At 39.5% G+C, this 14,088-nt stretch overlaps 1 protein-coding gene across 1 annotated transcript in view; it reads left to right on the top strand.

Moving 5' to 3' along the window:
- LOC123376326 overlaps nt 1–14,088 on the top strand; it is a 40,847-nt gene that overhangs the window by 14,085 nt on the left and 12,674 nt on the right. The window contains exons 10-15 of the mRNA XM_045028248.1: nt 3,390–3,533; nt 5,328–5,491; nt 5,798–5,907; nt 7,762–7,874; nt 8,811–9,017; nt 12,603–12,746. Of these exons, the coding sequence (XP_044884183.1) occupies nt 3,390–3,533; nt 5,328–5,491; nt 5,798–5,907; nt 7,762–7,874; nt 8,811–9,017; nt 12,603–12,746 (882 nt within the window). The remainder of the gene's footprint in view (nt 1–3,389; nt 3,534–5,327; nt 5,492–5,797; nt 5,908–7,761; nt 7,875–8,810; nt 9,018–12,602; nt 12,747–14,088) is intronic.

Here is a 14,088-nt window from a genome sequence, read left to right as displayed (position 1 = left end):
TTTCTTCAGTAGCAAACATATAATATTTTAACAAAACAAGCATATGAATTTTTGAATTTAGTTAAACATTCAAGTATTTTTAAAATCAGATTTGTTTTTTTTAAATTGTTTAAACTAAAATAGTTAAGTGAAATTAAAAAAAATTAAATCGATTGTCAGCCAGGTCAACATGAAAAACTTAAAATATTGGCGGCTTCAGCAAACTCAGTTGTCTTCACCTTCGTTTTCCTGCTTGTTCATAATATGGAAAAGAAAAACAAGCTTTTCTGCTTTTTCAGGTCCCAAATGATTTCTCAATTTGAAATGAATTAGTCCAAAGGAAGAAAATATTCTTTCTACACCGGCAGAAGAAGTTACAGCTGTTAAAAGTGAGATTATCACTTCAACAGTCTCTGAATCCAAGTGCTTAAGTGACTTCCACCAGTTCACTGGTGTGACTTTATATAAAATGTCAGCAAACATATATTTCTTAAATGATTCACCCCTAGCTCTAAAGTTTATTATAGCTGGCATTATGGAGGGATGATTGCTGGAAGTCCATGTCATAGCCAACTCCTCTTCTTCAGCAGTTAAGGTTTGACCCTTGTACCGAGTATTGAGAATATATGCAAGAAAATGAGCTGGAGATAGTGCTTGTCCCATTCGTTTTTTTAATGCTTGTAATTTAACTCTGTCATTGCATATTTCCCTTTTTAAGATTTCACTCAGTTCCTTCCAAATTTAAACAGCATCAGCAATAAAACAGCTATTTCCCTGCATTTTGTTCATGGCTACAGAAATAGGCTTCAGGGCACTCAGCATTTGTTCAACATTTCTCTTAAGCCTAGTGTTGAATACTTTGGCTGTGACAGTGCCATCTATTTTTTCACAATTTTGTTCACAAACTGTCATCAGATTAGGCTAATTCTTGATATTGTGTTCAGAACAGTCCACTACTGAGTTCCATCGCATGTCTTGTGGGAGAGTTAGCTTGGTTCCTCCCATTTTTTTCAGCGCAGCTGCTGCAAAGTGGTTGTTACAGAAGTATTTTGCAATTTCAACAACATTAGCCTTTTTTTCTGGAACACTGACATCTTTGGCTAGGAGGTGCATCAAATGAGCACTGAAACCATATGTTATTAGCCTGGGACTCTCTTCTAAATAATTTATTATCATCTTGGATACATTTGCAGCATTGTCCGTAACAAAGCTGCATACTAGACATTTGAATTTTTTTTCACAGTTTGTTACAGCTTTTACTACCACTTCTTGTCAGTATTCCACCGTGTGTGCATTTCCTGATGTATCAATTGTTTCTGTAAGGAAGACATTACCTTCTTCTGTTGTCACACAAGCACATACAACAGGATCATTGTGGACAGTGCTCCACCCATCAAGACTCAGGTTAACAATTTTACCCTCTAGATCTTTTGCACACTGCTCAGTTTCTCTTTCATACACTTTTTCCAGTAATTTGCCTGCAACATCTGCTCTGTTGGGTGGATTGTATACTGGTCTTAATGACTGAACCATGTTAATGAAGTGTAGGTTCTCAATCATATGGAAAGGAGAGTTTGTTACATAAACAAACTGGGCAATTTTTTAATCAATTACCTCTTTTTGTTATCTGCTGGTTCTTATCACAAACTTATCTATGGTTGTTTCTGGATGATGGAGATTTTTTTTTTCTTTTTGCTATGGGTGATATACTGTGGCTATGTGACATACATGATGTGACTGAAACACTATCATTTGCAGATAACTTTGAAACTATAGAAAATGATGATCTTGAAGGTGGATAGTCTTCAAAGTCCTGTATGTTGAGGTTGGATTCTCCTAAACAAAATAAGTCAATGCAGTTATTTAATTATTATTACTGCTCATTTAGTATTACTCATTGCATTCACTGATACTTGGTGCTACTTCAAAGGTGAAATTGTAAAAGGAAGATCTACCTATTTCAGCTATTTATTTTTTTATCACAACTGCATCTAAAATGATAGTACCATAGAGTAACAACTGTATTTTTTGCTCAAACGTGAGAATTCAAGAATAGTCCAGAAGAAAGACAGGCAGTCCTTAAGAAACAAGTATGAAATAAGTTTACCAACCTGAAGATCCTACATGTTCAGACATGTTCCTTTCATCATCTTCAACGCAGCTTCCTCCCGAGAAGGAACACTTCTCATGATGTCAAGTATCAGAGGGGTAGCCGTGTTAGTCTGGATCTGTAAAAGCAGCAAAGAATCCTGTGGCACCTTATAGACTAACAGACGTTTTGCAGCATGAGCTTTCGTGGGTGAATACCCACTTCGTCGGATGCGAGTAGTAGAGATGTTCTCATGAAGTTGTTTCATTCAGGCAACTAGACCTTGCATTTCTTTGTTTCCCTGTTTGCATTTTGCTCGCATGCCTGTCTTACCACAGGTAGAGAACTTCATTAAAATATTCTCAAATTGGGTCTCTTTTACAGCCTGCTGCCATTATAGATTTTCCCTTCTAGTGAGAGAATGGTATGGTAGATCTCAAATCAGTGAAGGCTACACTCAGAAAGACATCAAGACATATGCAGCTCAAACAGTTTCACTTTTGTTTCTACTGCCTGTCCCTCCCTTTTCACATTTATCTCCAGACTTCTTCTCCTTTGCCAGATCTATTCCGCCCCCAACAATCTTCTATTCATTGAACTTTCTGAAACTTTGCACTTTTAGAGAGAGGTCAGGGATTGACTCTGTGTACACAAATTTGCAGAGGGACAGTAGGGTTGAGGTCTGTTATTTCTCACCTCTATATATTATTTATTTATTTAAAACATTTTTGCTGTTAACAAGCATGTTATCTCTGGAGACAAATTCAGTTTGAGAACTGCAAAACTAAGCATCTCTGATGGTATCTTCTAGACTGAGCACTGAGTCCCATTGGGTAGATAGAAGGATTAACTTAAATTTGTACAGAAGCCCCTGGAACCCCATAAGGTAGGGTTCCTAATCCATGAACGATTGGATCTCATTTACAGAACTTTTCTTAACCATTACATGAATATATTGTCTCATACTATAGAATTTATAATCCCTATTCCATGATGAGACATCTTTGAGTTATAATGTATCTTAAGTAAAACTATCTTTAGATAGGCTTTTTCCTCAAAGTATTTTATCAGAATCCAATTTAAATTAAAAAAAATCTGATTTTTTTTTATTTATTTTTTTAAAAATCATTGATTTTTATCCACCCTGATTGCATCTCAGTAAATAACCCTTCTACTTAAGGGCCTGGGCCTGGAATTACTTAGAAAGTAACACTCTTATTGAAATCAGGATCAGGTCTTTCATTAGTAACATTTTAGATAGCTTCTTAGTTATATCACTTCTCTACATTTAACTCTGATATGTTGGCTGTTCTTCATACAGAATGTTCCTTGGGATACTATGGAGAAAACTGTGCAAGAGTCTGTCCGCTGTGTCCTGGAAACTTCAGATGCAATTCAATAACTGGCAAATGCCCAGAAAAGTTAATGTGTGTGGACAAATTTAAAGGTGAAATTTGTGAATCAGGTACAGTAATATTAACTTGGGTGGTTTTTTTTTTAATTCACCTTTTCTGTCTAATATGTATAGTGCAGACATAAAATGATATTACCTGTCCCAGGACATCCTGGATCTTAAAGTATTGTAGTGTGACCTGCAGATGTAACCAAAATGAATTTTGCTTTGAATATACCGAGTTGGGCTAGCTTCACAAAAGGATTTAAGCACCTAACTGTTACTTTAGGCACCTAAATCCCAGAATCAGGCCCCACTGGGTGTTCACAAAACCCCTGCTCAGCTCCATGCCTACATTTTTGCAGTAAAAATTTCCTAGGTGCCTATGTTTCTGCCTCTGTGCATGGCAGCCCCATGCTAGGCATCCAGATGCTTTTCTCTCAGAATAATGCATGAACTGGAGGAAGGTAGATATTCCTCTGCCTAACTTGCCTGCAGGGCCTGATCCAGTGAGCATGCTCAGAGCTCACCTAGCAGATGTGCTATTACTTCCGTTTTACACCTAGGGAACTGAAGTTACACAGGAAATGTGTGATAGCAAAGAGTCATACATAAGTTTCCCAACTCCCAGGCTGGCACCACAACCACTGTGCCATCTTTGCTCTGTAGCCCAGATTTGGCTCATTGTAACTTCAGGGCATAAATCAGCTACAGAATGAGTCCTTTAATAAGGGCCTGATCCAGCTGTTATTAAATCAAATGGAAAATTCCCATTGACTCCCGTGGGAGTTGGATCAGGCCTTAATTAAGGTAGCTTGTTTTTCTGTACAGTAATCATCAGTCATTGGGTTCTAGGATTTTCTTTACTCCAGCAGTTTTGTCCCTGTTCTGTTGCTTGCCTATGGTGGACACCTGGGCTATTTGGCTGGTTTGAGTGCTTGTGTGTGTGTGTATTTGTTTTCTCTTTCTCATTCAGTATTACTCGTGCTGATTCTCATCTCCTCCCCTTTGTGTACCAGCAGTTACATTATACAACAAATTCTGTCTCTGGAAAGGTAGAGCCCTGCCCTGAGGCTATAACTTGAGCAAATTCAAAGCTGAAGTGCAGGTTTATTTATTTAATTGAACTTTTTTTCTTCATAAAAAGAAACCTAACAAACATTTCCACAGCATTGAAAGTCAGAGAGCAAATATGGGTTTTGTCTTGCTCCTGTTGAGGTCAATGGCAAACTGTTCAGAAAACTATTTTTTTTGTCATGGCTTTGATGTCTTCTGCTTTTATAGTGGTAACGCAGAACCCTGCACTCGGGTCTTGGCAGTAGGCTGAGGAGATATTTTGTTTCTGAAAATAAACATGGTCTCAATTTTTGGAGCCATATTTTCAGTGGACCTCCTTAATGGCACCTGAAAAACATGCATGGTCACCTGCTAATTTCCATATGCAAAATGAATGCACTTAAGCAGTTTGCAGACACAGATAAAGAGACTCATTGAAAATGTGGCCCATACAATTTCATATAGTTAGCAAATTTCTTTATGGAGATGTAAAGTATTTTAATACCTTTCGCAGAATATGTGTTATTTATTTTATAGTAGTGCCGAGGATTCCCAATCAAGGATCAGGGCTCCACTGTCCCAGGCACTGTACAGACAAAGCTTTGCTATTCACCTTTTTAAAAGTGTGTATCCCTTTCTTCAAAAAACTGCACATACCCCTGTGGAACCTCACAGCATATTTTTTCAGCTAATGGCCCATCTAGCTGTGTCACTATTCATGGTATGTTGTCTATTCATCCTGGATGATACATTGTCCAGGTTTATACATCTTTCCACATTCCTTTTGCACTTAAACTTCTTTGTTTGCAGGACTCACCAGTTTAAAGTGCCCCCAAGACCCCACGTGGTGGTATTGGAATGGAAACTGTTATTACCTAGAAAGGAGAGAGACCATGCGGTGGGAGCAGGCTCTGGCCCAATGTGCATTGTATAAGCATGCTAGTCTTCTCCAGCTAGATAGTGCAGAAGAAAAGGTATTTTTGCAAAGGGAAGAAGTTATTTTCATTCCAAAGAAAATCTGTAGTTTGAAAGTCTTAAGTGAATTTTGTATTGTCTTTTCAATCTTGAAAGTTACATTTCTCTCTGGTTACTCTGATGGACTTCTCTCTTTGGGGAATACTTTATTTCAATGTAGTTCTAAGGTAGCAGAGCCAACTCTTCGTCCACTTTGTTTATCAAATGGGGCTTTTCACTGACTTCCTGGCAGGATTTGAGAGACAGTTGGACGAGAAGAGCCTTGTGGGAGTTTTAACAACAGCAGGAAATTGTTACTGTTTCAGATGTGGGTGGCTTCCATGCTGGAGGGTGGCACCTGGATTGGTTTGTCAAAGCAGCAGTCTGGTGCCTGGCAATGGACTAGTGGACACGGTGCTAATCTTGCACTCAATTGGTAAGGAGTTAGCCATCTTAATTATGAAAACCTAGCAGTCAAGGAGGTGGGGAGTGGGTTGACTTTATATGCTTGGCTGCTTCATGTACTCAGCTGATCTTCTATAGACTGAGGTGCTTCCCCAGCTAACTCCCCCCCCCCCCCACTAGAATTGCTGCTATAGCCTGGTGGAGCAAAGTATTTGAGTCTTGTTTCATTTTAACCATAGTAGCTATCATGTTCTCTGTACATTAGCATTAGCTGTAGATGCTAGAGCTGGCAGTTGTCTAGTAGATTTGACAGGCATTGAAATTTCTGTTAAGCAGGAAAATGGAAGACATTGAGATGTGCTTTTATAATTATTAGTGTAACAATAATATTCACAAACAAAGGGGTAGATAATGCCTGGTTGGAACAACTTTATTAAGCAGTACAAATAAAGTGGTGGATAGACTCCTGAGTCCCTTTGTGAATCTCACCCTTAATCCTTCTCTATGCTGGAGACATGCCCTAACTTTTGCCATCGGTGCCCAGCCTGTAGCTTAGCTGCTTCACTGCAGATTTCTAGCGTAACCATGGTAAAGAGTTATGAAGTCATGATTTATACTATTGCAACGTACCCTGATTTCAAGCAGGGATAACCTCCACAAGTGCAAACAGCAGCTTTGCAGATCTATGCCAGGGGATGGTGTGTGTTCAGTTACACTGATTGCTGGCCATTGGGGCAAATTCACAGTGGAGACAAGGTCTTACATTGCTAAAAAGTCAGGCTTTTGAGTGATCACTGATAGACTGCCCATGAATTCAGGCCTCTTTATCTCAAAGGATGTTGGCCCCACTATCCAACAATTCCTTTATTGTGGGAGCATGAAAAAGGAACAGATATTAAGATTAGTCCCAAAACTAGCAGAAATATTAAAGCTGCAAATGTATTCTTGATAGCTTTGTGGGTATCTTTCGTATCTGCATTTTCTCTGTCTTCCAAATCCATTGGAGATAAGTTTTCAAGTTGCTTTAGGTGGACAAAGTTTTAAATATCACGTGTACATTGTCAGGTCTTTGATTTGCTTCCCAAACCATGCATTTTAGATTCTGTAGGTATTCTGAGGATTAACTCTTTTTAAATTCCTTTAATTATTGTGAAGAAACTCTCATCGTATTCTCACTTTTCTGTTCTATTTGTCAAAGATTAATGAACTTTAAATCTATTAATGCAAAGTATTAGGTACCAGCATTTTTTAAATCAAGTTTTCTAAAAGATATATTGTAGGAATTATTTTGTAGACATTCCATGTCCTGTGTGTTAGAAGAGGTCAGACAAGATGATCATAATGGTTCCTTCTGGCCTTTGAATCAGTGAATCTGCATGTGTGCATTTGGCAGTTTCAATAAGAAACCTTCTAGAATTAAATACAAAAATAGCAGAAAATGCATTTGCACTCAATAGATACAAAGAATTTTAACCACACTCATGAAGAAAGCACCTGAAATCAACATGGGCATTATTGAAATGATAGAATAACATTTTGTATTTGAATGTGAATAGATGTGATTTCAACATGAGTGTTTCTTTTCCTTGTGGATAGATTGACTCAGTTGAATGCTTGACCTAATTAAGATCATATTGTGGCCATTATTTCTGTTATATTATGTAGTAAATGGGGGTTTATTGGGACTTTTTTTGGAGTAGTTACATTTTCAGTAGTTTTCAAAAGAGCCAATATAACAGAGGTGAGAAGCTATTTATATTCTGATAGCTTCTTTTGTAAAAAAAGAACAATTTACTGGGGGCCATATTGTGTGTTTCTGATGGTACAGCACGGCTAATGATTGCTTTAGTAATATTCACCTATGCTGCCTTATTTTTTTTAACAGGCTTTCAGACATTAAAAGGGGTCAAAGTGGATGCGCTCAGATGAAGAAAGGAGGAGAACTTATGGCTACTGGTTGCTCCACACGCCTGCACTGGGTCTGTGAAAAACAAGCAGGTGGTGATCTAAAGAACCAGTAGTCGTGTCTACAGCTAATTGTGTAGGATCTTATAAGATGCTTTTCATGATAGTATCTGATTGCATGTTGCTGTATACATACTATACCCGGGGAATGCAGATTCCAGAGCTAGCTAACTCTATGTGCCAAGTATTCAGGTGATGTAAATGGGTTTATCTCATGGATTTAAATGGAGCTGTGCTGATTTTACAGCAGCTGAGAATCTGCCCCTAATCTCTACAGTGTAATTTAAATTAGCAATTGCTGTGCAAGAACAATTTAGAAAAATGTATCAATAAGATACTTTCAAAACTAATTCATAATATACGAAAAGATGATCATGAGATGTGTCTTATTGACAAACCTCAAGGAGCGAAATTGAATTACTGGATTCCATGCATGATATCTTGTGATAAATCTCATGGTGTGAATTTCTGTGTCTCCAGAAGTCTACAGATGGACTGTATAAAATACTACTACTTAAACTTGTGCTGCTAGAGAAGTTCAGCAAAAAAAAAAAAAAAAATTAGTCTAAATGAAACTTAGATTCTCCCTGCAGATCAAGCTTTCTGTGTTCAGACAACAAAACAGTTCATAAAAAATAAAGGTCTAAAATAATTCTGTACAACATGGTCTGCATCAGAAATTGGTGCATTAACCAGGGAAAGACCAGGGCTGAATGGAGCCTTCATTGCAGCCTGCAGTCTTTCTGCTTGTACTTATTAAAATACTTAAAGAGTAGTCATTAATGCCCCAATTCAGGAAAGCACTTAAGCATGTACCTAGCTCCATCACTATGCAGGACAACACTTCGACATGTGCTTTAGTTGCTCTAGAAACTAAGGGAGCTGCAGGCCAAGCTAGTCTGACTTTAGCATCTCTGTGATTCATGCTGTGTGTTCTTGTCAACCTTACAACCTTCTTTTCACTTGCAGACCTTGATATTTTCCTTGAGTATCCTGGAAGAATACTGCTTTCTCTGGTGGCAATGGCTCAATATAGTACCCTAACTGAAGCAAAATTCTACTGCATGATCAAAGCTCAGTGTACAGGAATAAGTAGTTGGCCATCCAAATTTTATCTTGTCTCAGGAAGTGAAATGGTGTCAGCTCCCCAAAGATGTATAGTTTACTTGAAAACAAGTAAGGATCCATCTTTTCTCTTTACTAATTATTTAAAAAAAAAAGATTTAAAAAATAAACTTTTTTTTGTTTTTACACTTGTTTTTAGTATGAGTAAAGAGTCTTGTTAAGTAGGAAATTGTCATAGAACAGAGAGCCAAGGGGTTGATTATTTTCTCAGTCTGCAATTATTTTGTGACCGTGGACAAGTCAGTTTCCCGGTCTAGAAAAATGGAGATAATGTTGCTTACCCACTTTTGTAAAGCTCTTGGAGATCCAGGAATGGAAAGCTCTGCATGTGGGAAATCCTGACCCAGTTCCACCCCTCCATTCCAGAGCCTCCTTTGGCAATGGAACCAGTATGATTTTGTCTGAGCCAATGTGAGAAGAAGACTCCTGGGGGCCAGGCAGAACCTGCACAACTTATTGTAACTGCTAGTAGCAAACATACCCAGTAGCCGGTAGTGTGAAACTAGATGGGGAGAGCTCTGTGTTACTACAGAGAATTCTTTCCTGGGTGTCTGTCTGGGTCTTGCCAAAGTGCTCAAGGTCCAACTGACCATCATATTTGAGGTCAGGCAGGAAGGAATTTTCCCCTAGGTCAGATTGGCAGAGACTCTGAGGGTTTTAGCCTTCCTCTGAAGTGTGGAGCATGGGTCACTTGCAGGTTTAAACTAGAGTAAATGGTGGATTCTCTGTAACTTCAAGTCTTTAAACCATGATTTGAGGACTTCAGTTACTCAGCCAGAGGTTAAGGGTCTGTTACAGGAGTGAGTGGGCGAGGTTCTGTGGCCTGCGATGTGCAAGAGGTCAGACTAGATGCTTATGATGGTCCCTTCTGACCCAAAAGTCTATGGGTCTATTGCTCAACTTCCTGGAGTGCCCTATATAGTATTGAGCTGAAATAGCCTCTGCAGCTGCTGCTAAGGCTAAACCTAGGGCAGAGGATTTGCCCCTTTCACCAGATAAGTAGTGTTATTTCTCAGCATGTGTAAAATACATGTTCTCAAGGAGTAGCACGACACTTTCAAAGAAGTGCATTGTGGGTATGAGAACTAATTCCAGTAGGCTAAGGTGCACCAGTCTTTAAGAAAAAAGGACCGTGCTGTTTGGGTAGAATATTTTGTTTATAAATAGGAAATAGGGCCAGGTGGGAGACAGAAGTGCACCAATATATGAGAGTTTGGGAGAAAGGGGTCTAATCACTTGGCAGGAAGGAAAGCTTTATTAAAGGTGTGTCATGCAAATCTGCTAGCCTCCTTCCATGTGATCCCTGTAGTGTAAATAGGCTTCCCCACCATATAAAAACAACAGATACTCTGGTTTCTAGTTAATTATAATGTCTTTTCCCTTCTGATTTATTAGAAAAATTACAAAACACAACAAAGACCTTTCTCTTAGGGTCCCAGGGCAGGTGCTTCTTTCTCAGGTATCAACTTTCAGTACGTAAATAAAATCTAAAATATAGATAGATCCCCTTTCCAGCTGTCTGGACCAGAGCCCTTTCTGCAGGTTCCTGTGACCTAACAATCTCCTTTCCAGGGAGAGCCAGCATGTGTTATATTTCGTGCTGGATTGACGGGTTGTGTATCAAGGGCCACCTGGCTAAGCAAATCCTTTTTCTTAATCTCTTCTTGTGGTGGTGGTTCCAACCCTGCAGTAGATCCAGGGTTAGTAGTGGCTTTTCTCTCCAGTGACCAGATTGCAATAGGATATTTTCAATTCGCAGGTTCTTTACACAAAGGGCCAGCACACCACATCACACGGAGATGGCAGGGATATAACAAATGTAACATTAGGATTTCAGTAAGGCTTTTGATATAGTGCCCCATAATAAACTATTAAAAGTGGGTAAATGTCAGTTATCGATTAAAAACACCATAATATGTATTGGGAAGTAGTCAGAAAATAGAGTATTCATTAAGGGTGGGATATCAAAGTGGAGTATGGAAAGAGGATGTTCAATATTAGCATTTATATTCTTTAATATTTTTATTAATGTTTTATTAATTTTCACAAAGAAACAAAATACAAAAAGGTAAATGACTTTCGGCTTGTATATGTTACCAAATGCTGCACATTTCACAGGATAGCCAGTAAAATCATGTGTCAAGTATCAGAGGGGTAGCCGTGTTAGTCTGGATCTGTAAAAGCAGCAAAGAATCCTGTGGCACCTTATAGACTAACAGACTTTTGCAGCATGTGCTTTCGTGGGTGAATACCCACTTCTTCAGATGCAAGTCATGGGTATTCACCCACGAAAGCTCATGCTGCAAAACGTCTGTTAGTCTATAAGGTGCCACAGGATAAAATCATGTGGTTACCCAACTTTTGAAGATGGAAGACCAGACAATACATAATCAGACAATATTACACAGATACAACATGTTAGGGTGGGGGTAACAATAGTAATAAAAAAGGCTTACACAAATAGGTGAAAAAGGGGAAGGAGGAAGCCAGCAAGTGGGCTGTAGGGAAGGGAAGAAGTGGAAAGACCAGCTGCAATAGAAGCCTGGCATGATAACTTTTCTGGCAGTAGCAGAGCTGGAGGGATAGCAAACATCCACATCTGATATATCCACATGCATTTCTAGCTCCCATAACTTACAAAGGATATAGGAAAAAAGTAGAAAAAATACCAAGAGCAAAAAGGGATGGTAGAAGGATTAACAGATAGGGCACAGGAAGAGATATTGAATGAGCTAAATGTATACAGTCTGGAAAAGAGGAGACTCATGGAGGACATGATCATAATCTATAAATGCTTTTGAGGCAGTAATATAAATGAAGGAAGGGAATTATTCACAGTATCAGAAGATGGGCTGAAGCTAAAGAAGGAAAAGTTTAGGGTAGACCTCAGGAAAAAGTTCTTGGTAGTACAAGCTATTAGGAATTGTGAAAGTCCAGGCAACATCACTGCAGTTCATTAAGAATGGGTTAGTTAATACATTTTGCGGAAGTGGTGTAGGTGGCAGTCTCTGGAAATGCAGAAAATCCTACCTGATGACCCAAATGGTCTCTTCCTGGTCCTGCTATTTATGGTTCTTTGGTTCATTTATTAGGCAGTATTAAGAACTGTGGTTCTCAAACTTGGGTTAGGCTCCTAAATCCATCATAATATAACTGGCCTTGTTTTCTTCAGTCCTGTGATTCATAGGTGCTGTGCATTCTTGGTTTCAACATAGCGTATCATCTTGGAAATCTAGATTCCACTTGTAATAAGAATTTACAACCATATTTGCAAATTTTCGTTTATAAAAGTTATGTTTGGCCTTTGTGTAAGTCTCTTGGTAGAGTATTTTTTTCTTAGAAGTTTCACAGCTGACTACTTTTCTTGCCTCAACAGATGATGCAGACTGTAGGGATGACACAAGAACATTGAGTCATATATCTGTTACAATTTAAATCATTTATTCCAAGATAACATAACGCATTTGAACCCAAATGCTGATAACTGTTTCTCCAGCCCGATTCTACTTTCTCATCTCGTTCTCAGTTGTGGTAATGGAAATTGGAAAAAAATGAATGAGAGAGGAAAAAGTCAGCATGCATAGATGTAATCTGGCTGTTAATCTCGGAAATTTGCTATGTGTTTCCCTTATCTAGGCTGTGTTTCTGGGCGGTACGGATCTGGATGCAGGAAAGCCTGCCCCCGCTGCATTAGCATCCTGCCTTGTAATAGTTTGACTGGGTTCTGTGATGAGAAAACGTCGTGTCTGTTGCCATTCACTCTAGCAAGCTGTGTGGCAAGTAAGTATTAAAAGGGGACACCTCAGAACATCCAATTTTCTATTACGTTGCCTGGGTTTTAATCCACATAAAATGAGCTGGCTAGGGTCAAGAGGGATGTTGACAAAGGCCCTGAAATGGTGCCTCATCTCTTTCATTTTACACGTCAGTCACTGAAACTAGATAGATGGGGTGCTCGTTCCCTCTTGTGTGGACTGGTATCTAGGACTGTGGCCCATGAAAGCCCTAGAGGGCAAACTGTCTTTGGTGCTTGTGTCCTCTCCCTGCCCTTGAGCTCCTACAGACCAGTACAAGTTTGAAATCTGTCTGGTTCATGAAAGAGGCCGGACTGATGATATTGGATCCATAAATCTTCTGATACGCCACAGAAAAGGTGGAGCAGCAGTGCAAGCCTCCCTCTCTGTTGTGCTAACAGTAAGTCTGAGCTCTAGTCTTCATGCCAGTTCAGTTCATGGCTTCTCTGAGACTACCAAGAAGGGTTCCCCATGAGGCCAAGTGTACCAGTGGGTGGTTTTTCTTGTTGGCCCAGATTCTCTCCCTACATCATCTCTTTTGTCCTTCCAGAATGGTGCTATGGGGATAGAATGTGGCCCTGTTTCCCCTTGCATAGAGGGGAGTCCTCAACGGGTGTGCAGCTGGCACAACCAATTTCTACGCCACCCTCCCTTACAGTCCCCAGTGCAAAGGAGGAGGAAGATGTGTGCCTGGAACTCCAACTGGCAGACAGTCCCTTGGGGACTCTTGCTAACTAGTTTGAGTTAGCCCTTACGTGACTCTGATTGCGGCTAATCAGAGACTCATAGGGAGGGATAGCTCAGTGGTTTGAGCATTAGCATGCTAGACCCAGGGTTGTGAATTCAGTCCTTGAGGAGGCCATTTAGGGATCTAGGGCAAAAATTTGTCAGGGGATTGAGGCTGCTTTGAGTAGGGGGTTGGACTAGATGACCTCCTGAGGTCCCTTCCAACCCTGATATTCTATGAAATGTAGGGGTGGAAAGGACCTCAAGAAGTCATCTAGTCAACCCCCCTGCACTGAGGCAGGACCAAGTAAACCTAGACCATCCCTGACAGGTGTTTGTCTAACCTGTTTGTAAAAACCTCCAATGATAGGGATTCCACAGCCTCCCTTGGAAGCCTATTCCAGAGCTTTACTACTACTATAATTAGAAAGATTTTCCTTTATTTCCTGGGCCTTTTATTTTTTTAATGATCATATAAATGCATATGTGTGTGATACATGCTTCTTCTTTCACCCAAAAACTCACAAGGCTGAATATTAAGATTTATTATTATTTAGCTTGCAGTAGTATGTGTGCAGAGAAAGACAGTCCTAGCCTTGAGA

This window comes from Mauremys mutica, chromosome 8 (genome assembly GCF_020497125.1).
Source record: "Mauremys mutica isolate MM-2020 ecotype Southern chromosome 8, ASM2049712v1, whole genome shotgun sequence".
Lineage (NCBI taxonomy): Eukaryota > Metazoa > Chordata > Testudines > Geoemydidae > Mauremys > Mauremys mutica.
Note: the sequence above shows the minus strand (reverse complement) of the source record. Positions and strands in the feature narration are given on the sequence as shown.